The 26,351-nt window shown below is 40.0% G+C and overlaps 1 protein-coding gene across 2 annotated transcripts; it reads right to left on the reverse strand.

The window, feature by feature from the left end:
* Positions 1 to 175: 175 nt before the first annotated feature.
* Positions 176 to 26,045, reverse strand: hhla2b.1 (HERV-H LTR-associating 2b, tandem duplicate 1). 2 transcript variants are annotated; one of them, XM_061240557.1, is made up of 8 exons: positions 25,983 to 26,045; positions 22,922 to 23,015; positions 16,917 to 17,225; positions 16,240 to 16,533; positions 12,937 to 13,257; positions 4,112 to 4,219; positions 3,724 to 3,786; positions 176 to 1,043 (listed from the first exon to the last, which is right to left on the reverse strand). In XM_061240557.1, the coding sequence occupies exons 2-8, from the start codon at positions 23,004 to 23,006 to the stop codon at positions 994 to 996; spliced, it is 1,230 nt and encodes a 409-aa protein (XP_061096541.1). In that variant the 5' UTR covers positions 23,007 to 23,015; positions 25,983 to 26,045; the 3' UTR covers positions 176 to 993. The 2 variants fall into 2 exon arrangements, with proteins under 2 accessions (XP_061096541.1, XP_061096540.1); XM_061240556.1 differs by lacking the exon at positions 25,983 to 26,045 and adding an exon at positions 25,258 to 25,302.
* Between the last annotated feature and the right edge of the window lie 306 nt (positions 26,046 to 26,351).

The following is a 26,351-nucleotide window of genomic DNA, read 5'->3' on the forward strand; positions in this document are numbered from 1 at the left end:
CTTCTGTAAGGTCACAAGTCACAATACACACACCCATACAAACTTATACCTTCCTTCCTCCAGTTGTCGTTTCCATACTGAGTAATACAAACCTGTCTCTCTCTCACTCTCTGACACACAAATGTTGAAAAATATATTTTATTATTATTATCTTGCATTACTTTTATTGGCGAAAAATAAATAAGGAATTTACTTGTTGAAGGCATATTTAAAAAACCCAAAATGACAAAGTAAAAACAGCAATGTTTTTGAATAAGTATTATGATTATGTGTCTTGTTTGCAAAGTAATTTCAATGTTAAACTGCTTTACATAGGTGCAAATGCAGAAGAAAAACATTCCTAATGACCTTCATTCACAGTTTAGCTGTGTGATACGAGTTAGATATGAGCACGTTTCACAAGGTTATGCACCTGCAACTTTGAGGTTTACATCAAAATGAAGGCTGAGATGCCAATAGGCCATTATACAGTTCAATCAACAAGATCAGATTATTGGGGTCAGTTGAGTGTAGGGTGGGGCAGTGTGGGACACAGATCGGTGGAGATCTGAAGCAGAATTCCCTGTAAATAAGCAGGATGGACAATGACCTCCTCCTCGGCCGCCTCCTCATCTTCACTGTTCACACTTCCACCTCCCAAAAACACTTATCCTGGTCCAATGCACATGGCATCATCAAAATCAGATGAAAGAACATCTGTGACTGCCCCACTCATGTCAAATGAGATGTAGCAGCAATTATTGTTTGGTGTTTTTCCACACCCCCACCCCTGAAAAAACTATATTCCATCAGTCCATCTTCAAAAACCAGTTGATGTGCATCCTGCTCCCAATAGCTGGTCTTAGATCAGGATGCCGGGTTCTGATCCTGACCCGGGTTCTGATTGTGTAAAAGTTAAAGTGATCCAAGAGGGGTGTAGAGCATTATAACCTTTCATAGCTCTTTTGTAGGGAACACCACATTGCAATAATCAGTTTCATTTTTTCTTTCATCTTAATCAGTTTGATTACTATTTTCTGACTGGATTCCATTTTCTCTTTCATCTGTGGACACAGAAGGAGAAAAAAAAAGTCAAGGGTGCTGGAAAATGCTAGAGTCAACAAAAATGCTAACTAAATCGTGTCTAGTTAAATATTACTTGCTTGAACTGTATTTGTTGAACTAGCAGGGAGGGGCTTCAAACTAGTTTTATATTATATTGTAACTTCATACACACAATCACATAACTATGCAAGACAGATTTATGCTACAGATTTATGCTATTTATGCTATTTTTGTAAAAAGTGCAACAGGTCTACATTACAAAATTCACAATACAAAATAAACGAAAGTCCATGTACATATTCCTACACCCTGCATGCAACATAAAAACAGGCTGGTTCCAGAGAATGATTTACAACACTGAACAAAACAAAAACGGGGGATCTTTACATATGAGTTAACAAAATTGAACATTGGTGGTTTTATATGTCCTAAACTGGCAGAGTGAAGATTATGTGTCCATCATGAGTCAGAAGAAATTCCACCCTAAATGCACAGTGCACAGATGTTCTGTGTTGGTCATGCGATCAATGACATTCCATTCTAAACATGTCATGTCTAGATATTCTTTGATGGTCACACAATAAATACAAGTCTGCTGGGTGGTTCATCCTGTTAAGGCACTATTTTAGTGCGTGGATAGGCCCCTCAGTTGGATTCAATCCATTTTCAGATATCAGATATTCAGATATGAGTGGCCACCTTTCGCCTTCAGCAGATCAGGGCAGTAAGCGAAATGACCTCTGGGCTGTGCCCTACCAGCCAACTCCCATGACAATAAAAACATAAACAAAAGTATGCACATTCACCAAATACAGTACTGTGCAAAGGTCTTAGACACCTGTATGACATTATGTACAGATAAGATTCTTTCAAAAATAAAAAAAAATTAAAAAATAATACAAAATAATTCAATGAAAGGTCCTAAATAAACGTACTATACATTTTACATTACATTTTAGTAATTTGGCAGAATAGTTCAAGACTGAATCAAATCAATATTTTTTGTGACCACCCTTCAGCGTTAAAACTGCATCACTTCTCTGAGATAGCCAACACTGTCCTGCAGTTCTATAAGACAATCAGCAGGGAGGTTTTTCCAAGCATGTTGGAACAACAAAAATATCTCTGTAAGATTAAATCTTTTGGAAAATGAATATTTGGAAATCTCAAATGTGTTCTTTTATACTAACACACTCAAATATTCATTTTCCAAAAGATTTAATTTTACAGAGACATTTTTGTTGAATAGCTTGTATAAGCTCTGAACTTAAAGCTGTTGTTACCCTTATGACTTAAATATACAGCCATTTTTCTACAAGGTTAAACAACATACATTTTCTGTGTATCAGTCTCTTTGGTCTCACTATTTGTCTCTTTGAAAATTCTATTTTTGAAAATTCAAGTTACGTCACCATTTTTTATCTGTCAGGGATATGTATGTCTGTCATCTCTGGTTGTTCATTTTGACTTGGGATTGTTATGTCATTTGTGTTGCTGTCCATGACCCTGATTTCTTTCTGAGGTCTTCTCTTCCGCCTCATTGTTTTTCCGTGTTCTGTGATCACTTCATATTTTCATCCTTATCTTTCGTTTCATGAGCATTTCCACTGGTGAAAGTCAATCTTTCCAATGGTGATACCCAGTAGTTGAGAATAGCCAAGTAAGGTTGTTCTCAAGTTTCTGTGGCTTTTTTCAGAATGCTTGGTTATACTCTTTTCTCAGCTAACCCGTTGGATTGTGGGTAGAGAGGGATTGATATTATATGATGAAACCCACAAAAAAAAATGTCTAAAACATTAAAAAAATCTTTAAAACATTGACTGCTGAATTGCGGTCCTTATTACAGTCATTGGAATCCTGTGGTGTGTGAATATGGCTTTTGTGTGTGCAGTTACCTTTTCTGCCTTTGTGCTTGACAGCAAATTCTGGGTAATTGAAATGATAGAATAAGTAGCAAGTAGTGCTCTGTCCGCTCTTTTCTGCCAGAAAAGAAGTGTAGTAGAAACAGACCCTAATTCTACACAGTCCCTTAGTGGTTATAAGCTTGTCATCATATGTCCTCAGATTTATCTTTTTGTCACTTACCTTTGGCTTTTTTTTTCAGTCTTTCATGGGCAGGATGTTTACCTGCGCCCCTGTGTCCAGTTTCAGTGAAATGTCTGTGCCATTCACATCCATCTCATTCACATTACAAAAAGTCTTTATTTGCACCTTTGCGCTTTCTAACGGTTGGCGTAATTTCCTTTTCTAGAGTAAGGTCAGTCTCTTTCAGTAAATGTATTCTCAATCTTTTGTCTTGTATTCCAATTACTATGTGATCCCTTATCAAGGAGTCACATAGCGTTCTGAAGTTGCATGATTGAGTTTTTCATACAAGAAGAGCATCTCTGAACACACAAAACATCGGAACTTGAAGAGGATGGGCTTTGTCAGCAGAATAACAATAAGTCCTAAAACGAATTCTAAGAAACACCTAATAAAGTGGTCACCATGTGTATGTTATGGGTATATATTTGGGCATGTCACGTGGAGGGAAAAGGCACAGAAAAAGGAAGACAGCATACTGAACATGCAGCATACAGATATGCTTCATTGGGTAAGCCATCCCCCTTTAAATCTGCAGTACAGCATGTACAGTTAACATGATTGGATACAATTGCTGGTAATCTTTGCACGCACCTGTCGACATTGCATGCATCTCTGTGGCTACTTCAGCTGATTTACTCGCTGGTGATCGGTCAGCTGTATAATACAGAGATATGCGTTTAGTAATGCAACTTACCACAAAGTCATTATGCATAAGAGTGTCTGTCAAGTGCCAATAATGTAATGTTATGCAGAGTTCTTACAAACTGCCTGCTTCCCAAGTTTTGCTGAAGCATGACATCAATGCTGTCTGCGAAACATATATTTTTAATTTACAGCAGGTAAAATAGGATTAGCATAAAAAAAAAAAAAAAACAACAACATCCTGCACAAAGTATAAGAATCCTTAAGTGAATTTGTTTGTTGCAGCACAACATTTGGACTATAAGTTATACGAGTGAATCATAATGTCATAGTTTACCTTTCTTTCTCCGGCACAGTATCAGCACAGTGACGAGGACAGCCAATGCAGCCAGTAAAACAGCAAACACCCACAGCCAGGAGGACCCCTCTGCCTGCAGTCTCTCAACTGCAGGAAACACATGTATCAGATTATTATCAGTGCATCCAGCTGGATTTGTTTTGGTGTTATATCACAGAAAAACTGGTCCTTGTGGGGTAGCGCAGTAGGCCATCAGTATGGAACCATGAACTAAGTTTGTCCAGGAGGACTTTAGGAGAGGCATTAATAATGGGTGACTTCAATTCATGGTGTCTGTGAACTAGGAAACAGGACATGGAAAACATGAAGAGGAGTCTCAGGAGGAAATGCAATTATGGACCCGGTCTTGTGTAAGAATGCTGACAGTATGTCCAGTACAAAGGTAGATTAGCCACTTGTTTTGGATTTAAGTACTTTTCTTCATGAAATACTCTCAACATCCATCAAGGACAGAAAGGTATTTGAATCCAAAATGTCATTGACCCAGGTCTGTTCATGGTTGCCAGCTCCAACTCTTGTGGTTAACTTCAGGCAGGCTGAGTTTATGACTGAATAAGGGAAATGTATGTTGGTATGAGGTACAACTTCTAAATTGCAAACTACAGTATGAATGAAAATTGTCCCTTTTTCAGCCACATTTGGAATGTCCAATCATGCTCACACTGTAACGCTCATTGCAACACCTGTTGTCAATTCAGGCAGAACAGACTTTTTTTTCCACAGCAGTCCGAGTCAGACAGTTCAAGTACAACTCAACAGGAAAACTGTGAGTGCTGCATTGACCAGAGAGGGACGGATGCATAATGAGACAGTGGCTTGCTCTATAAACCGAGGGCAGTTGCCTTGATGCCTCGCTGCCTGATTAGTTTACTGTCCTCCAAAGGCATCTTCAGGCAAGCTTGGGCAACACATAATGAAACAAACTTTTAAGGCAGGAAGACGTCAAAGTAATGTGATTACATGATGCCTGATTACAAGCAATTTAGCTGCTGAGTTCACGAAAAGTGGAGCCTTAAAAATATTAAATACTTTATTTCAGTGTGTTAAGTAATTCAAATGTAGTTTAAAAAATATTATATAAAATTCTGCCACTTTGGATGAAGGCACTATATAAATGGCAACCATTTACAATTGAGCTTGCTGTATATTTGCACTTGTGGACAAGCTCAGTTCTGTGCTGTGATTCTGTGAAAACTCCGCTGCTGTTTTAAACAAACATACACATAGCAACATGCAACAAGGACAAAAACCTGCTCAGTAACAATTATATAACTGAAAGTAAATGTCTGCATGCAAAAGTAAAAACATGGTTATTTTATTGAAGGAGAAACATTAGAATGTAGTCATTCATGTAGAAAGATGTGGGAATTCCAGACCTTGCCAAATTATCTAAATTCTTGAAATGACAAGCCTCAATGGGCGGAATTAGCTGTTCTTGTCATGATTCATTTTTATGTGCTTACATATTCAGGAAGTGTGTACTGTGCCCTGGGTTAAAACCTGTAGGTTCCCGGTCATGTGACAAATGTGCCTTAACCTTGTGACACCAAACAGCGTGCTTCCCATTCATTTTCACTTCCCCACTCCCCTAATACCACTCCTCTCCTACAGCTTATCTGCTTCTCCATCATCAAGGTCGACTTCACTTATTGATGAAATAGCCCTATCATAAGTGTTATTTGCCAAGCACACAAATATTCCCATAGCCAATCACAGATTATACATGTGGTCAGTGTATTTAAAAATACAAAATAGCTTTTAAGTTTCAAGCACAAGTAGTTAGTCTGCAGTAGCCTGTATTAATATGAACCTGACATACTGTATACTGTATGTAACCAGCAACATTGGATCAAAGTAAAACTATACAAACATAATAATTTACTGTAATCCCAGAAGCCTGATGTGTCCGGTATCTGAACACCTCATATACTGCAGCTATACTGTAACAGCCCACGTTCCATCATCAATTCATTGCAGTTAATTCAGAAATTTTTTCGTATATTTGTTATATTCCTGTTTTCTGTCTATTAGTTTATCATTGTTTATTATCGTTATTCTTGTAATTTATTATTTTTCATATTCATGTCTGATGTTCTGTTTATATTCATTAGTCTTTGCACTCGTCTTCCCCTGTGATGTCTGAGTCTGAATGTTTACGAGCCCAGTACATAGCACTAATATACTAATCCCAACTAACATAGAATTTGTACAGTACTAATTATACTAACACAACATGTTCGTCAAACTAACAAACTAACATTCACTAGTTTTGGGTATTTATAATTTAAATCACTTAACTAACTTACTAACGCATCTCCAGTTTCAATTCTGTTCTGTTACTCCGCCTCCCTATTCTATCACTTCGTTTTAGTTTCAGCAAAGTATTCGCACGTGTCTCTCCGTATCTCTGCATCTCCTGATTTTGTGCAATTGTCTACTCCCTAGTCCAGAGCCGTTTGTATTACGTGTGTCTTTGTGAATCCAGTCCGCGTTTTCGTTTCCCCCTCGTTATTGTGCCATTACCCTTTCATCTGTCTCACCTGATGTTTATTAGTTAGACCGCCATCACTCCCATGACCTGCCTAGTTTGTCTCATTCCCCTGTGTATTTATAACTGTCCTTTTGGATCTACCTTTGTACTTTTGCCTTATTTGGACTGACCACCCAGTTTTCAAACTCTGCCTGTTTTTTGATTATCCTTTTGCATTAAACCTGCCATTTTTCTGCACCCCTGTCTGCTTTTGCTTCCTCTGTTCCCCCCGGCATAACAATATTCGTGAAACGGATATGTCACTTCATTATGTGAGTCATTGTTTCCCACATCCTACAGTGTTCACACTGAAAAACAACCACTTAAAATTGTCATGTTGGTTTAATGTTCAAACAATTATATAAACCTTAAAGGTACAATAGGTAAGGTTTTGTGTTAAATCATTGCTACAAGACCATTGTAAATCCCTTCCTATCACTGAAAAAGGCTCACACTCTGCCTGTGTTTATAGTCGTGGTTTCAAAATATGCAGTTGACGGACCAACACTCTGTACCCAAACATTGTATAGCTGTACAATAAGTCAAGCTAATTTGTTGAAAATTTGTTCTAATTGCCACAGCCAATGGCGTTGGGGTGGGGGGGGGTTCAACATCGTTCACAGAGAGGGGAGGGATAAACAGTGTTGCGGTTTGAGGGTGTTTGTTACTGCAATTCCTCTCTTGACTCTTAGAAGTCCAAAATAACCTATTGTACCTTCATTCCCCAATTTATCTGTAGGATATGAGCCAAAAAAAACAACTGACATTTTCTTATCCATTGAAAGCAATTGGACCTTCAGGTATGTGTGATAATAAGGACACACACAAATTTGGCTAATTATTTCACATTGGGGGAATTCAGGTTGTCTGCCATCTTTTTTCTAAACTTTTGGTCACTGAACTTTTCCCAGTTGGGGACACACCTACTGCCACACTCAGTCCATGCCTGACAGGTCTTCGTATTATGTAATGTAATATATTATAGGCCTTGATTCTCCTGACAAATCCTACTTTTTTTACATTTGCCTCTGCATTTCAAATAAAGTATAACAAGTAACATTATATGAACTCATCAATTACTTCTTTGTTCATTAAACAAGGTATTAGGCACTACTCAAACACTACTGAAACAGAGTACTGAAACAACATGGCACTAGGCCACTTTTACCTGCCCTAGAAATCAGAGGTGGGTAGAGTCGCCAAAAACTGTACTCAAGTTAGAGTAATGTTACTATAAAATAATAATTACTCAAGTTAGAGTAATGTTACTTTAAAATAATAATTACTCAAGTAAGAGTAGAAGTAGTCATCCAAAAGAGTTGAGTAAAACTACTTCAATATCATTACATTACATAACATTACATGGCATTTAGCAGACGCTCTTATCTAGAGCGACGTACAACAAATATCAATATTACGCCTTTTCTTACACAAGCTTTAAAATGACATTCCCAAAATAAAATGGTTACTATTATTCAACGCTTTTGACTGCATAATAGGGGCAGCCTGTAGGGGACCCTTTTCTCACTGAAAAGATGTAATGTTTTTGAGTGGATACAGATTATTGTGGCAAAATATAATGGAGCCAGAGCCAAAACACTGGACAAATCCCTAGCCAAATTTGCTGAAAATATCACCAAAGATGAGCATTCTGAATAGTTTTTTCTATGTATAAAAAGGACATTTGGAAACTCCAAAAGGACACAATAAATGATAGAATGGGTCTTATGAGTTGTAAAATAATGTATTTTCCTTACTAAAGTAAGCAACACTTTTTATCCTAAATGTAGATAATAGCATTCAATACTTTTGTAGAAATATGTGGTGAAATGGAAAACAATGATAATTCCACCAAAATATGGCAAAATATATTCAAATATATTTTTAAAATTATTTTAGAATTATTATGCATTGGCTTTGCTTAGACCCTTGCCGTGAAAAGTGACACTGATATTACCTTATTGTAGGCACCCATATTACAAAATAAGACACTGTTAAGCAATGCATCTTAAAATTAATACATTATACAGATAGAGTTTTAACGCTTTCAAATGGTATATCCTGTTACCACAGTGATAGAAAATTGCCCAGTGATACAAGGAATGAATGTAAAAAACCCACACCGGCCCAGCCCTGCACTTAAGGGGTTAAGAAAGTATCAACAGAATAAAGTACTCAAGTACCAAGTTACTTTAGACTATATGATCTGATTCAATAGAACAAGCAGTACAATGGCTATACAATATGTTACATTACAGGCATTTGGCAGACGCGACGTACAGTTGATTAGACTAAGCAGGAGACAATCCTCCCCTGGAGCAATGCAGGGTTAAGGGCCTTGCTCAAGGGCCCAATGGCTGTGTGGATCTTATTGTGGCAACACGAGGGATCGAACCACTGACCTTGCGAGTCCCAGTCATGCACCTTAGCCACTACGCTACAGGCTGCCCTACAGGCTACCCTACAGGCTATAGAACTAGAATCACAACCTGATATAGCGTACATACAGCATGATAAACATAATTAAAATGTCCAAAGCTATCACACACAGAATATCAGGAACCAAGCTCAGACTCCAAACTGATAAAAAATGGATCTTTATTAACCAGCTCAGACAGTCCAGGTTCAGAAGCCAGCAAGCACGAACAACACAGGATAAGCAGTGTGTTGTGATGGGACACGCAAGGGTTGGAATCCGGGCAGACAGGCCAATGGAGAGCAGGCGAGACGAAGTCAAACACAGGTGAGGATCTAAACCAGGAGATAGGTCTGAGGGGGAAGGCAGTAACGGAGAAGGGCGGAGGACTGCGGGCTGGGCGATGGGACGGGAACAGGACGAAGGGATGGGGACAGGACGAAGGAGCTAGGAGCAGGCTAGGAACTGGGGCAGGAAAACACAGGTATGGGGCATTGGGAAATTAATTAAGTTCCTGCAGCAAAACTCAAAATGTTTGTTTTTCTTTTTTATGCATGGTAGGTTTGATAAATTCAGCAACCGCATATTCTTTGTTCCATCACAAATAAAACATGCAAATAGAGCCAACCTCCATACTGGAGGACAACCTATCTGTACAACTGCATGCGTTTTTTCCTCAATAAATATTGTATTTAAATCTCAAGTCAGCTAAACTGATGATAAATACAGCTTTCGGGAGGTAAACAAGTAAGTCTGTCCCAAGTCTGTAAACAAGTAAGTTTGTCAGGGAACTACTAATTCCTCATTCACCATTTAGCTATGGGAAGGTTCAAAGGGCCTCCTCACCATGGTCAGCAGATAAGAAAGGAGTAAAATGGGGGTTTTGAGGTAGTTGAACCTGTCTCCAGATGCGACGTGGATCTGTGTTCTAATTAATACATTTCTTAATTTTGATAAAGGTTGATCCGCTTATGAAGGAATTTGCCGATTTAATTGATAATTTATATCTTTGATAATAATTAATGAATTAAATAAACTACATTACTTATCCAAATACCTGTTGGATAAGTGAAAGGTTTTAACAGTTGATGCACTTGTGTTTGGTATTTCTAAATGTCAAATAAAAATGTTGATTGTTAAAATTGCTGGATTCTTAAATTAATGATATTTCACCTCAACTTCACTTGACCGACAAGTAATTTAAGTTTTAAAAATGAGGCATTTTGTAGCTTTGTAATGTAATGTATCTTTTGTGTACATTGTATGTACATGCTCTGACATAAATTTGTTCTGTCTCAAATTTCTGAATGGTACAAGCCTCCTCTTTAATTTAAATTAACCATGTGTGAGCTGTAAATCGTTTTTCAGATATTGACAATTTTATAGGACTAGTACAAAATAGGTGGAAATTGCCCTCTTGGGGGGCAAAGTGGAAAGGGTTAAACCTTGTAGGCTTGTTAGCTCTTCAAATCCTCTATAGTATAAGGGCTTGGAGTAAAAATCTAATGGTTCTCAATGTCTGGATAAGAAATCCTGGGGTATTTGTCAATGTTTGATGTCCACTTGTGCTTTGGAAGTAAGTATGGATCCAAACTGTCTATAAGTTGGATAATTTTCTTATAACCTTCTTTGGCTTTATCCTCTAAAATTGCGGCCCTAAGAATTGCGCCCAAAAAGCCATACCTCCGACATGGAAACAAGGCCAAGTGACTCATGTATGCACAAAAACACAGGAACTGGGGTGCAGAAAAATGGCAGCAGGTTCTCTGGACTGATGAGTGTAAATTTGAAATATTTGGCTGTAGCAGAAGGCAGTCTGTTCACCGAAGGGCTGGAGAGTGGTACAAGAATGAGTGTCTGCAGGCAACAGTGAAGCATGGTTCCTTGCAAGTTTGGGGCTGCATTTCTGCAAATGGAGTTGGTCAGAATGAATGGTCTCCTCAATGCCGAGAAGTACAGACAGATACTTAGGCATCAGGGAGGCATCTGATTGGCCCAAAATGTATTCTGCAGCTGGACAACGACCGCAAACATACAGCCAATGTCATTAAGAACTATCTTTAGCGTAAAGAAGAACAAGGAATCCTGGAAGTGATGGTATGGCCCCCACCGAGCCCTGATCTCAACATTATCGAGTCTGTCTGGGATTACATGAAGAGACAAAAAAAATGGAAACCGGAAGGCCGGGGAATGTGTTTGCATTGCCTTGGGCCTAGAAGCAGCCATTGTCTCGCTCACAACAAACAGTTTGCAGCAATTTCCTTCTTCTCTCGCTATTTAGTAATACTAATTGAAAATTATGTCTGGTAGTGATAGTAACTTTGGAATGGCTTGCTTTCGTCGCTTCCGTTTCTCTTCTCGTGCACTGATTCGCTAGCTGGACAGCCAATCAGAGAGCTCTCTCTCATCGACGGCTCCGGGGGCTCCGACGCCGATTCAACATGTTGAATCGGTGTCGGAGCCCTCCAAAACAAGACTCGGCCGACAGGGCGCCACCGACGGCCGACCGTCGGTTTGGTGTGTCCGGGCCTTAAGATGTTTGAAACAACCTGCAAGTATACCAGGAAGAATTTATGCTGTTTTGAAGGCAAAGTGTCATGGTTCATGTTTGTCACATCATGTTTCATGTTTAGTCATTGTCCTAGTTATGTTATTGTCATGTCACATATTATGTTAGTCTAGTCTTGCCATGTTGTTATGCTTTATTTCTTGTTACATTTAATTTTCATGTCATGTTACGTTTCATGTTTCGTTGTTATGATTTAATTGTTAGTCTTGTCATGTCATGTTATGTAGTTTATTCATGTCACAGTTACAAACTTGTTACGTCACGATTTATGTTTGTTTCATGATATGTGGTACTGTTAATTGTTTAGCATACATTTTTTCGTGTCTTTCTGCAAACCTTGCATTCCTGCTTTCTCTCTCTCCCTTTCTGTCACTCACACCCTAATTGTTTCAATTTCCCTTGTCTTCTTACTAATCTATTAACGCTAGATCAGGATTGGGTAATACTAACATTCTAACCATGTGTTCATGTTACCTTATGTTTCTTGTGCATGTCATTTACTAATTTACTAACACTAGGGCAGGATAGGTTTATTATTAAGGATTACCAATTACCTCGTTAACTTGTCAATCCTCCACACCTGATTTCCATTCACATGCTGCTCTCAAGCTAATTGTCTACACCTGTCTACACCTGCATATAAAGCTCAGTTTCATGTCAGGTCTTTGCAAAATTGTTGCCTCCTGTTCGTCAGTGCACCTCTTTAGCGGTTTTTGTCAAGCCATTGTCTACCCGTTACGATCCAAGCCTGTTTATTGACCAAACATTATTGACTTCTGTTTTGTTGACCATTGCCTGCCTGTACCACGACTTTGCCTGCTGTCTTTGTGCTTTTGCCCCACGGAGCAGACTTCGGTCTTGACTCTTGCGCCATCATCGACCTTGAGCCTGCCTACCGCCTGCCTGTACTTCTGCCCTGCTGACAGCTTTCCTGGCTACTGGACTTTTTGCATGGTGTACCGTTTACGAGACTGCCTTCTCCCTCGGTACTGTACTTTGGTTTTGGCTGGATTTTACGTGTATGAACATTCCCTGACTAAACACTCCCTGAATAAAGCCCTGACGGGACTTTATTACACCCCCGTTTCTGAGTCGTGCATTTTGGGTCCAACCCCCCACGCACCTGTCTCACGAATGGTGGTCACACCAAATATTGATTTGATTAAAATTTTTCTGTTCATTCACTTCTTCTGTTCATGCATTTTCTTAATTGATAAAAATATATATTTGATCTTCCTGCTCCTACAAAAGGTGTCAGTAGCAGGGGTGACCTTGTGAAAGCTGTTTACCTGCTGTGGCGGTTATGTTGACCCAGATGTGCACCATGTGGTGGCTTCGACCATTGGAGAAAGTGCAGGTGTAAGTCCCTGTGTGTTCTGCATTCTGCGGATTCTGGAGGCGGAGTGATCCATCTCCTGACAGGATAAGGTCATGGTCCACTTGGGCCTGCCCAGCCCACTGGTTGGAGGTCAACTCGGTCTGGCTGTTGAAGGTGAGAATGTCCTTGGACTCGTCTGCACTGGTGAAGGTCCAGGTGAGGGTGAAGTTGTGGAGGGCCATCGGGGATAGGCAGGGGATGGTCAGCTCACCCCCTTCCTCACTGCTCAGTTCTAAAAAAATATATGGATTTCTATTTGACACATTGTACTGAAAATTGCATTGTAAATTGTGTTTTCCTGTCTACATACTGGATGCTGGACTTGCAGAAACAGGCACATTTAAGCATTATTTCAATTGTTTTATTATCTGGTAACCCTAGAATAATTAATTCTGTATTTAATCACATTCATTAAGGTAGCAATTGTATAGAGCTGTATCTCTTCCTCAGGTTGAACATATTTATCCTTTTTTTGCAAACAAAGTGGATAATATTTGAATGCCCTTTTCCTTTCCATCGCAGGTTGTAAGTATAACTGATCCAAGAAAGGCTGCCACCCCTCTTGAGTCTTTTAATTTAATCTCTGCTGATACTGATTATTACAAATATTAAGCCTTCCTCATGTTCCCTTCACATTCTGCCTGCCAGATTTCTGCATCTTCAGAGATTCATGCATTTGTCTATCCACACATCTTGGATAATGGCAATAATCATTGCATCACTAATGTGTGGTACAGTCTTAATTTCATATAAACGGAATCGGTCTTTTAGAACACTTTCAGTTTTAGGGCTAACCATAGCAGAGATGGCTCTTCTTAGAGTGATGTGTTTTGAGCTGCTGATGCTGGGAAATCAGTTATTGGTTCTTTAGTTATTTTACACCTTAGGTGGGAGTATTAAAACGGTTTTATTTTTACTTGCACAATAGGATTTTTAGTGTAGCTGTTGGTGACATTGGCTCATTCATCTGGCAGTCGTCTGGAAATCGGAGCATTTTTCCGGTCCAATCCTGCCCTGGATGTGTTGAAGTGTCCCTGAGCACCTAACCCCCAATTGCTCCTGACAAGCTTGTTGGTGCCTTGCATGGTAGATAATCACCATTGGTGTGTGAGTGTATGTGTGAATGGGTGAATGAGAAGCATCAATTGTACAGCGCTTTGGATAAAGGCGCTATATAAATGCAAACCACTTATACAGTGCATCCGAAAAGTATTCACAGCGCTTCACTTTTCCCACATTTTGTTATGTTACAGCCTTATTCCAAAATTTAATAAATTCATTTTTTTCCTCAAAATTCTACACACAACACCCCATAATGACAACATGAAAGAAGTTTTTTTTGAGATTTTAGCAAATTTATTAAAAATAAAAAACTAAGAAATCACATGTACATAAGTATTCACAGTCTTTGCTCAATACTTTGTTGATGCACCTTTGGCAGCAATTACAGCCTCAAGTCTTTTTGAATATGATGCCACAAGCTTGGCACACCTATCTTTGGGCAGTTCCGCCCATTCCTCTTTGCAGCACCTCTCAAGGTCCATCAGGTTGGATGGGGAGCGTCGGTGCACAGCCATTTTCAGATCTCTCCAGAGATGTTCAATCGAATTCAAGTCCGGGCTCTGGCTGGGCCACTCAAGGACATTCACAGAGTTGTCCAGAAGCCACTCCTTTGATATCTTGGCTGTGTGCTTAGGGTCGTTGTCCTGCTGAAAGATGAACCACCGCCCCAGTCTGAGGTCAAGAGCACTCTGGAGCAGGTTTTCATCCAGGATGTCTCCGTACATTGCTGCATTCATCTTTCCCTCAATCCTTACTAGTCTCCCAGTTCCTGCCGCTGCATGCCACAGCATACTGCCACCACCATGCTTCACTGTAGGGATGGTATTGGCCAGGTGATGAGCGGTGCCTGTTTTCCTCCAAACATGACGCCTGGCATTCACGCCAAAGAGTTCAATCTTTGTCTCATCAGACCAGAGAATTTTGTTTCTCATGGTCTGAGAGTCCTTCAGGTGCCTTTTGGCAAACTCCAGGCGGGCTGCCATGTGCCTTTTACTAAGGAGTGACTTCCGTCTGGCCACTCTACCATACAGGCCTGATTGGTGGATTGCTGCAGAGATGGTTGTCCTTCTGGAAGGTTCTCCTCTCTCCACAGAGGAACGCTGGATCTCTGACAGAGTGACCATCGGGTTCTTGGTCTCCCCCGATTGCTCAGTTTAGACGGGCGGCCAGCTCTAGGAAGAGTCCTGCTGGTTCCAAACTTCTTCCATTTACGGATGATGGAGGCCACTGTGCTCATTGGGACCTTCAAAGCAGCAGAAATTTTTCTGTACCCTTCCCCAGATTTGTGCCTCGAGACAATCCTGTCTCGGTCTACAGACAATTCCTTTTGACTTCATGCTTGGTTTGTGCTCCGACATGCACTGTCAACTGTGGGACCTTATATAGATAGGTGTGTGCCTTTCCAAATCATGTCCAATCAACTGAATTTACCACAGGTGGACTCCAATTAAGCTGCATAAACATCTCAAGGTTGATCAGTGGAAACAGGATGCACCTTAGCTCAATTTTGAGCTTCATGGCAAAGGCTGTGAATACTTATGTACATGTGATTCTTATTTTTTAATTTTTAATAAATTTGCAAAAATTTCAAAAAAACTTCTTTCATGTTGTCATTATGGGCTGTTGTGTGTAGAATTTAGAGGAAAAAAATGAATTTATTCCATTTTGGAATAAGGCTGTAACATAACAAAATGTGGGAAAAGTGAAGCGCTGTGAATACTTTCTGGATGCACTGTATATGCCACAGCTCAATTTACCACCAGATGTGGCACTCCTGTTCATTCATCAGAAAGACTCAAGACTAAGAGTGACTGGGAATTCACTGTTAGGGCCCCAAGCCTTTGGAAGAACCTCCCTGAGGAGATCCGGCTGGCTAGCTCATTGACCTATTTTTTTAGGCTTGATTTTAAGAATTGAAATTCAGCTTTAAAAAATGTATTTTTACAGCTTTAATATTGTATCATGTGAATTAAGATGTTAAATTTTCTTAATAATTAATTCAAGAAATAATTAATAATTAATCCTCGCTTCCGTCTTTATTATTATTTGAGCCATAGAGCCGATCCACCCAAGCAATTATACACTTTTCTACCAGTTACTGTGGTAGAATGTTTGTTTGCAAATGTTTCTCAGGTATAATCTTGTTTTATACCTCTCTCCTGCAGTGAGGCCCTCCAGGTCTGTGTATCATAGGAGGAGTTGACAGTGCAGAAATATGTGTAAGTACTTGAGTCTTTCCTCGGGAGCTTCCTCAGCTTGCTCTCTACGGAATACAGGCCGTTCTTGTTGGCCATCTTTCGTGTGATGGGCTTTAGGGTGTCCAGAGGCTCTGGGGGGACTGTATACCAAGACACGTGGGGGGCTGGGTAGACATCCCGGGACGAACACTTTAGCTCCTCGTGCCCACTCAGTCGGGTCATCTCCAGGGTCAGGGACTGGACAGGAGCTGGGAGGACACAACAGCAGTGTTCAGGGTTCAAGCTCTGACATGCTCCTTTAGTGCTTTTGCAGTGTGACTCATTATTGGCATTTGGCAGATGCTCTCATCCAGAGCGACGTACAGTTGATTAGACTAAGCAGGAGACACTCCTCCCCTGGAGCAATGCAGGGTTAAGGGCGTTGTGCGGATCTTATTGTGGCTACACTGGAATTAGAACCACTGACCTTGCGTGCCCCAGTCATTTACCTTAACCACTATGCTACAGGCTGGCCTATATAGGTCTATTCCATATACAAGATTACAATGCAAGATTACCCTTTTGACACGAACGTCTGCCCCCATATTGCTGCTGAGGGCAAACATATACTAGCTAACCGTGAGGAACGCACCCTCCACCTTGGCGATGACGAAGGACTCCTGGTTCCCCCGGGTGGTGGCAACGTGGCAGTGGTACCGCCCCCGATCCTGGGTGTTGCACAGCTTCAGCAAAAGGGAGGCGTTACCGTGGGCGATCTGGTCTGTGAACAGGGCTGTCCTGCCTGTGAAGTGTGTGTGCTGCTGGTCCAGCTGGTCTCTGCCCTGCGCAAAGCTGTGCACCATGACTTCTTGTCTGGTCCAGCCAATCACCTCCTCCGCCGCAGGCTTGAATGCACAGGGCAGCAGGCAGTCCTCAGAAAACCGACAGGAGACAAACACGTCTGGAGACAGAAAACCACCCTCATCAATAGGAAAAAAAAGCACTTCATACAGATTAATGAATACATAATATAGCAACAATAAATGTAGTACTGTAGTAGATGATTAAAAGTAACATGAACATAAATACATACTTATTAACATAAATAATAATACCAGACATGGGAAAGAATTTACAAAACAATTAGCCGGAACCTATCGTTCACACATTGTCCCATTTGGATTTTTCCAAGCTCTTTCTCTAGGATAAAACTTAACAAGATGTCAGCAGGCTTCCATATTTACACTTCTTTTGATCACAGAAAACATGACACAGAGCAGAGCTTGTAAAGCTTTTCCCGCAAGCCCCATCCACTGTATTGAACCCTGACAGATGCAGTACCATCACAACTGTCGGATAATACCACCTGCTCACACAATACCTTCACCACTGTATGATAATAGAACCTGCTCACACAGTACCATAACCACTGCATGAAAATAGAACCTGCTCACACACACAATACCTGTCACGTTTCAGGTTTGTCACATCATGTTTCATGTTTAGTCATTGTCCTAGTTACGTTATTGTCATGTCACGCATTATGTTAGTCTCACCACGTTTTTATGTTTTTTGTCATGTTATGTTTCATGTTTAGTTCTTGTTACCATTTATTTCTTAGTCTTGCCATGTCATGTTATATAGTTTATTGTCTTAATTTCTCAAACTTGTTATGTCACGATTTATGTTGTTTCATGTTATGTTGTTCTGTTCATTGTTTAGCATACACTTTTTTGTGTCTTTCCCCAAACCTTGCATTCATGCTTTTTCTCTCTCTCCCTTTCTGTCACTCACGCTTCCCTAATTGTTTCAATTTCCCTTATCTAGTTGCTAATCTACTAACGCTAGATCAGGATTGGGTAATACTAACATTCTAACCATGTGTTCATGTTACCTTACGTTTCTTGTGCATGTAATTTACTAATTTACTAACGCAAGGGCAGGATAGGTTTATTACTAACGATTACTAATTATCTTGTTAACTTGTCAATCCTCCTTACCTGATTTCTATTTGCATGCTGCTCTCAAGCTAATTGTCTGCACCTGTCTACACCTGCATATAAGCTCAGTTCCATGTCTTGTCTTTGCGAAATTGTTGCCCCCTGTTTGTCAGTGCACTTTTGAGCGGTTTTGTCAAGCCATTGTCTACCCGTTACAATCCAAGCCTGTTTATTGACCAAACATTATTGACTTCTGTTTTGTTGACCATTGCCTACCTGTACCACGACTTTGCCTGCTGTCTTTGTGCTTTTGCCCCGCGGAGCAGACTTCGGTCTTGACTCTTGCGCCGTCATCGACCCTGAGCCTGCCTACCGTCCGCCTGTACGTCTGCCCCGCTGACAGCTTCCATGGCTACTTGACTTTTTGCATGGTGTACCGATTACGAGACTGCCTTCTCCCTCGATACTGTATTTAGGTTTTGGCTGGATTTTACGTGTATGAACATTGCTTGTTTTATGACTATGCTCACTGGACACTCCCTGAATAAAGCCCTGATGGGATTTTATTATACCCCTGTTTCTGAGTTGTGCATTTTGGGTCCCCACGCACCCGTCTCAATACCATCACCACTGTATGATAATAGAACCTGCTCACACAGTGTCATCACCACTGTATGATAATAGAACTGGTTCACACAGTATCATCAGCAATGTAGGCTAATAGAACCTGCTGACACAGTACCATCACAACTGAATGATAACAGAACCTGCTCACACAGTACCATAACTACTGTATGATAACAGAACCTGCTCACACAGTACCATAACTACTGTATGATAACAGAACCTGCTCACACAGTATCATTACCACTGTATGATAACAGAACCTGCTCAGAGGCCTTTGAGGGGTACCCCCTTCTTGGAGTGGCAGGTGATTCACCTGAATGACCAGAAGTAGGCTCAGAATTGCCACAGCCTGCGTTCAACCCTGTATTTCCAGCCCTCCACACAGCTGACTGCAATCGGCCATGATTACACCCGCATTCCACATGCGGGAGGTAATTTCTCCTGCTGAATGTGGCCGGTGCGCCCTCTTAAGGTTTAGAGAGGTAAATACTGGAATTTCCAGAAATAGGCAGTGAAAACCATGACACAGTCTTGGTAAGGTTAAGATTCAGGTGGTGGGAAGTCATCCACGCAGAGATATCAGGGGGGGGGGGGGGGGAGGAAAGAAAGAGCTGAGTGTCATCGGCGTAAGAATGGTAAGTAAAAATACACACTATTGAGTCACATTATGAGTTGCTAAAATTCACACAAGTTGGATCAGCCTGTGATTTAAATTTTTTACTTTGATTTTTGGAGTGATTTTGAATCCAGCCCTCAGTGGGTGGATGATTTTGGTTTCCTTTGACCGTTGTTACGTCATTTTGTTCTCAACAAATAATACAATGTATATCAGAAGATAAAGATTTTCAACTTGAATAATCAAGTGAAATAAATTTTCAACTTGATTTTCACTTGATTATTCAATCAAATTCAAATTTCTTTCGTTTTATCCATGGATTAAATACCTTTGTAGCTGAAAACTTTGCGAGGTTATTTCAATGAATTTCTTTTTTAGTTTCCTTTTCCTGCCATAGGCTATTAGGACAGCCAAATTGAAAGTTACGTTTGATTATAATGAAGCTAGCTAGCCTCCAATGTTTCCGTTCACTTTTCATGGCTTTGGGGCTGCCACTTGATGCTAGAATATTAGTAATTTATCCTATCTTTGTATTGGTTCCAGTGACCTATGCACTATTATACACTGGTTAGGATAAACGCGTCTGGCAACTGAATGTCATTTATTCCCAATGGACCAGTTATGAACCAGGCATTTAATCAGCTTGTTCAGAACATCACTAGCACTAGTTATTATGTAAAATATGCAGCTGCTTACTGGCAGTTGGCATTCCTTTTGTAGAAACCTTCCTCAGAGTGTTCCCAAAGTTGAACCAACGGCTCCAACGTGGACCTCAACAAACCCAGTACATGAAAGACCGCCCCCTCGCTTTCGTGGGCCAGGGATTTATCATTTAATTCTCAATTAGGTCCGCTCCGGACTGCTTACAATATTTTTTTTTTCTCAACCTCATTTTTACACACAAAATAAGGAATAACATTTACAATTCAATGCAGATCCATAAACAATCTGTTTCATTACAAAACCCTTGACACCTTGCTATTCACAACTTGCCATAATGTTATTGCAATGTAAAACACATTTAATTTAGCAAAAATGTATATTTCCACGGTGATGGCATTGAACTTGTGACAGTGTGTTCGCTAGCGCCCACATGTGCATCTCACCCCACACCAAAACATACACCGAACACAAATCTGTCACAATATTATATTCCCAAGGAAGATATGCTAGGAGATAACTAATGCACTTAATGCAGCTTGCATATACATTACTGGCACAAACCTTTGGTTTCTTCCATTAAAGTATTGGTGGCTGAAAACAGTGGCTGAGTTCACACAGAACTGAAAGCTCTAAAAGAGCTTGTCCACAAGTGCAAGTATACAGCAAGCTTGATATATGTTTTTCTTGTAGTTATATTTTTTAAAACATTTTAATAACACTGGAATAACATATTTAATGTTTTTAAGCCTTTCCATCAACTAGACAGCTAAATTGCTTGGAATCACACATTACATAATCACATTACTTTGACTCTGATGTCTTCCTGCCTTCAAAGTGTTTCTCATTACGTGTTGCCGAAACACCTCCGAAGACACTTTTGAAGGACAGAGACTAATCAGGCAGCGAGGCAACAAGGCATCTGTCTTACATTACATTATTGGCATTTGGCAGACGCTCTTGTCCAGAGCGACGTACAGTTGATTAGAAGCAGGAGACAATCCTCCCCTGGAGCACTGCAGGGTTACGGGCCTTGCTCAAGGGCCCAACTGTGCCGATCTTATTGTGGCTACACCGGGATTAGAACCACCAACCTTGCATGTCCCAGTCATTTACCTTAACCACTATGCTACAGGCCACCCTACAAGGTTTGAAACATAGTCCTTAGTTGAGGGGCAGGATTTGCCTCTCACGAAGCAGGATTACTGAGTTTGCTGATAATTTCTCAAATGTTTACACACTAACACCGGGACTTGAAGCACAAAGACCGAAACCTTACACTCATATACCAAACCCCAATACCATTTCAGCAAAAATACAGGCATGCTTTCCACTCAGATCACAATTATAAATCACACTTTGCACACAATTCTCTACTTTTGGCAAAATTCCCATGAATGTAATTTCTTGTATTCACATGGAAAGCACTACAATTTAAAATGCTAAACACAAATTAGCAACTTGCCACATTACTTCCGCGCCAGTTTAAACACTTTTTCAGTTTTTACTACCAGATTTATTTGGCAGATTTATTTTTTAATTGTGTGTCACAACGATTTGTGAAATGCATTTTTGGAAAACATGCCACCTGATAATAAAAATGCTGACTTAAATAAAGTGAATAAAGTCCCTGGCCTCATGCCACCACATTCACATTAGTAGGCATATGTTTTTACATTGCAATGTGAAAGACATGAGACCTGGAGGGATGCTCTAGATGGCGCAGTTGGGCCTGCTCTTGCAACTGTGACCACCAGCGTTTACACAACAGAGTTGAAGGATGCAGTGGAAAACAGCGAAAGGCTGCGGTAATGACTGATAGATTTTTCCACTGCTGCAGGCTTCTGGGGCATGCCGGCATGTTGGGGGCCCCTGAGGCAGGGCACAGAGCTACAGGAGGGCAGCAAATATCTGCCACATTTACCCTTGAGATGAGACATTCTACCCCCATTTACACATTAAAATGTAGTAGTTTAAAAAGAAGGCTGAAGATGTAAATGTAATTACTATTACAAGCAAGCCAGCAAGCTTTGTAATATGACAGATGGATGTTATAAAGTCAAAGCAATGTTATTAATTCAAAGGGCTGTCCTGACTTATTTTTGGATGGGTACATACCACTACAGTATGGAAATAGGCAGTTGTCTCATGGGTTCAACAGCTACATACATCCGCCTGAGATCTGGAGTCAGACCTGATGACTGTTCTAGGATCAGTCTAGAAAGGGGCATATTCGGATCTTACTGACCTGGGGTCAGTCCAAACATGAGCACGATCAGATCTTGCTGTTAAGAGCTCAATGTAAACACAAACAGGTTGTGATCTCACTGTTCCGAGGTCCATCAGAACTACACCTCACTGATCTGGGGACAATCCAAACATAAGCTTGACCATCTCTCATTGATTTGAGAGCAGACAAAATCTGAGCAGAACCAGCTCTGGTTGATCTCTTCTCAGAGAACTTCTGCACTGAACAAGGGTGTCATTTTCATCCCATCTGACCATATACAAAAAGCTCTGTCATTAGCAGGGTGTTTTCATATCTGGCATTATGCTGGATGAATCTTCTGCACTTTCGCCTCATGCTTAGAAACATTGCAAAACATGTTTTTGTTGAACATAATAATCCCTGAATGAAAGCATCAAATCATATGTAGTGTTACACCTTTGCAATGACATTCTCACTGAGTGATAGAATGTAAGCAGCATTTCTGGTTTTATTTAACTTTGAAGGTATTGGTTCAAAACACTCAGAGCTCCTGCTGCACTGAAACAAAGGCAAAACCCAAAACAGGGAAATAAGGAAGGCCTTACCAGGAATTTTTCCATTTGTCGTTGTCACGATCCAGACCAAAGCATAGACAAGAGCATGAGCAGCCGCCATCGCATTCTTCCACATAGTAAAACTCTGGCAGGGGGGAAATGAAGGATAATTTGACACATATTTCCTTGAAGCAGCATCTTGTACCATCTCTGAGTAAGTGAAATTACACTCACTTCAGAAAGTATTCAGTATTCACACTTTACTGTAGATTTAATTTTTAATTGATATAATTGCCATTTTTGCCCATCAATCTACACTCAATAACCCATAACGACAAAGTGAAAACATTTTTAGAAATTCTAATGTATTACAAATCAAAACTGAAATCTTTTACATGAGTATTTAGACCCTTTGATGTGGTTCTCCAAATTGTGCTCAAGTGTATACTGTTTGCTTTAATTATCCTTGAGATATGTCTAGAAATGTCTACCTGTGGCAAACTGAATTGATTTGATTAGTTTAGATAGGCGCACGCTTGTGTATATAAGATCCTACAATTCACACTGCATGTCAGGAAAAAAAACCAAGCCATGAAGTCCAAGGAACTCTCTATAGACAAAAATGTAACTCTTTGTTCAGAACTCCAAGCACTATGTCTGGCAAACGCCAGGCACTGCACATCACCTGGCTAATACCATCCCTACAGTGAAGCATGGTGGTGGCAGCATCATGTTATGTGGGTTTTCTCCGCAGCAGGGGCAGGGAGACTGGTCAGATTGTCTCCTGCTTAGTCTAATCAACTGTACGTCGGTCTGGATACAAACTTCTGCCAAATGCCAATAATGTGAGGTAATGTAATCTCAATATTGGCTAAAACCGTTTAAGTACTGAGTAAGCCGGCCTACTAGTAACCTCCTCCCTAGTAAAACTCTCAACAAAGTAGGCATTTAATGCCTCAACAATGTGTTTATTCTTATACAGCAGTTCTCCTTTACATCACTCTGGATAAGAACGTCTGCCAAATGCCATTAATGTTATGTAATGTAATGAAGCCACTGTATGTTCCTGACTGCGTGGGGCATGCCATTGTCCCGTATTCTCTGTCGTTATGCTGATATACAACCCCTGAGGATGTTCATCCAGCTTTTTTACTTCATAGCAAACAAACAAATCACAGATCTGACACAAAACTAATTTTGTTTAACATTCTGGCTTCATGAAACATACCTCAAACAAATTAGATTCAAATACTTTAATTAATGACATACTCCAAGAAGAGAGCTGTCAATTGAAACAATGGACAGGATTATGAAACTCCTTCAAGATGTAAATCCAACATGGAGTGTGGCAAAAGATGTTGGTTGTTCCCAGTCAGCTATGTCTAAAATTTGGTGCAAGTATAAACAAAAAGGGAAGGTTATAAAAGGAAAACATACAGGTAGACCACGGAAGACATCAAAGCGTCAAGCGCAAAATACCTTGAAAATAGAAAATGCACACCAAAACAAATGAAAAACAAATGGGCGGAAGCAGGAGTCAATGTTTGTGACAGAACTGGAAGAAATCGGCTGAATAAAATGGGATTTACATACAGAAAAGCCAAATGAAAACCAGCACTAACACCTAAACAGAAGAAAACCTAAACATGTGGATGATTGGATGAAAGTGATATTCAGTGATGAAATACAAATCTGCTTTGGCCAAGGCAATGATGCTGTAACTTTTGTCTGGTGCCATTCCTTCATAAAGAAGGAAAGGGCATATGAACTCAATGACATGGCCAAGAAACAAGTCTGGATCTTATTCCGATTGAAAAATTATGGTGGAAATAAAATAAAAATGCTCCATGACAAGGCTCCATCCTGCAAAGCTGATCTGTCAACCGCTATTCAACCGCTATTCTGGAACCAGCTTGATGGAGAATATTGTTTCTAATTAGTGCAGTCCATGCCTCAAAGAATTCAGGCCATCATAAAAACCCGAGGAGGAGCAATAAAGTACTAATTGTGATTTTTTTTGTTGATGATCCCATAATTCTTTCCTCAACATTGAGTGATTCCATATTTTTTTCCTCAACATTGAGTGATTCCATTTTTTTCCCCTGTACTTGATCTGGAAAAAAATATCCTATTAGTTCAAAAAAATGCATTTAATTAATGTGTTTCACCAAGCCAGAATGTTCAGCTGTAACACCAAAAATATTTTGTGTGATTTGTGATCTGTGATTTGTTTATTTGCTATGAAGTAAAAAAGCTGGATGAACATCCTTTAAGTGTGCTGATTCCATCATTTTCGCCAGGGGTTGTAAATGTTACAGGTAGTTGGGGTGATGTGTGAAGATGCTTTGTTAGTAGTCTCTGAACTGGCTCCAAAATCAAAACGCTACCAAATCCATGCTGAGTCATCCCTTGTCCAAGAGAGCCAAGATTCCCTACATAAAAAACAAATGTATTTTTTTAAATGTTAAGAGTGTTTTAGTGTTTTTTATATGTACTACTGCTATAGACTACTGGCTAGATCTCCGCAAGGCCTCTTGGTTAAACAAAGGATAAATAAATAAAAAATATATACTGTATGACATACTAATCAGTTTATTACAAAATCTAATCTGTTTCAAATCTGTTTAATCCTCCTCTTTTTCAAAGTTTCTCAGTTCTGTTACAAATCATTTCAATACATCTTTAGTTACAAATATGTTCTGCACTGTCACAAATCAGTTCACATTCTAAATTAACTGCAGTACATTTCCACTAAACTACTGTACACATATTCGAATGTATCAGCAATACCAGTGAAACCAGTGTTTTACAGGGTGCTCCCAAACTTAACCATCACATCTGTCTGACAACACAAATAAACATCAAAAAACCAAAAGCATTCAGAACAACCACTGAAATAGCCTGACAAAGGTAACTAGATCAAATCATTAAAAAGCAACAACCTTGTTAGCATAACTAGATTAAATCAAGCTCTTTGCATAGTAATGTTACTTGACCTAATAATAGCTACAGCACTGCTGGTTAAGCAAATGTATTTGTGAGGGTTCTATCAAATAAAGGCAAAGCTATTTCATCTGTGGTTCTAATGAGGAGATTAGAAAGATAGACTCACGTGTGTTGTATTTTAGGTTGCTTCTGAGGAGTTGTTCTTTACTGTCAGAGCAGAAGGGGACAGGACCAACAGGTTATTTTAAGAACACGCCACTCTATGATGAGAACACTGGAGCAAAGCGGCTAATTATTTGCCTCCCACTTCAAGGGTGCAGTTGATTTAGTGCCAAACGGGCTTGTTTTGTCTGTTGCTACACACACACAGACAAGCACACACATACCCATACACATGTGCGCTCTAACACGTTCTCACATGCCCACAATCACAGACGATTCACCAAAACATCAGCACTGGTTTTCTTCCAACAAGAATAAATTGTCAAAGAAGAATACATTGTCAAACATAGCATAATGAGCAAAAGAACACTGG

This window comes from Conger conger, chromosome 4 (assembly GCF_963514075.1).
Source record: "Conger conger chromosome 4, fConCon1.1, whole genome shotgun sequence".
NCBI classification, from domain to species: domain Eukaryota; kingdom Metazoa; phylum Chordata; class Actinopteri; order Anguilliformes; family Congridae; genus Conger; species Conger conger.

What these genes read in the sequence shown, in the direction of transcription:
- hhla2b.1 (XM_061240556.1), bottom strand. An exon ending in GACAAATGGAAAAATTCCTG is followed by an intron (nt 17,226 to 22,921) that starts GTAAGGCCTTCC and finishes TTCTGTCTCCAG; the next exon opens with ACGTGTTTGTCTCCTGTCGG. An exon ending in GATGCATGCAATGTCGACAG is followed by an intron (nt 1,044 to 3,723) that starts GTGCGTGCAAAG and finishes CTGTGTCCACAG; the next exon opens with ATGAAAGAGAAAATGGAATC.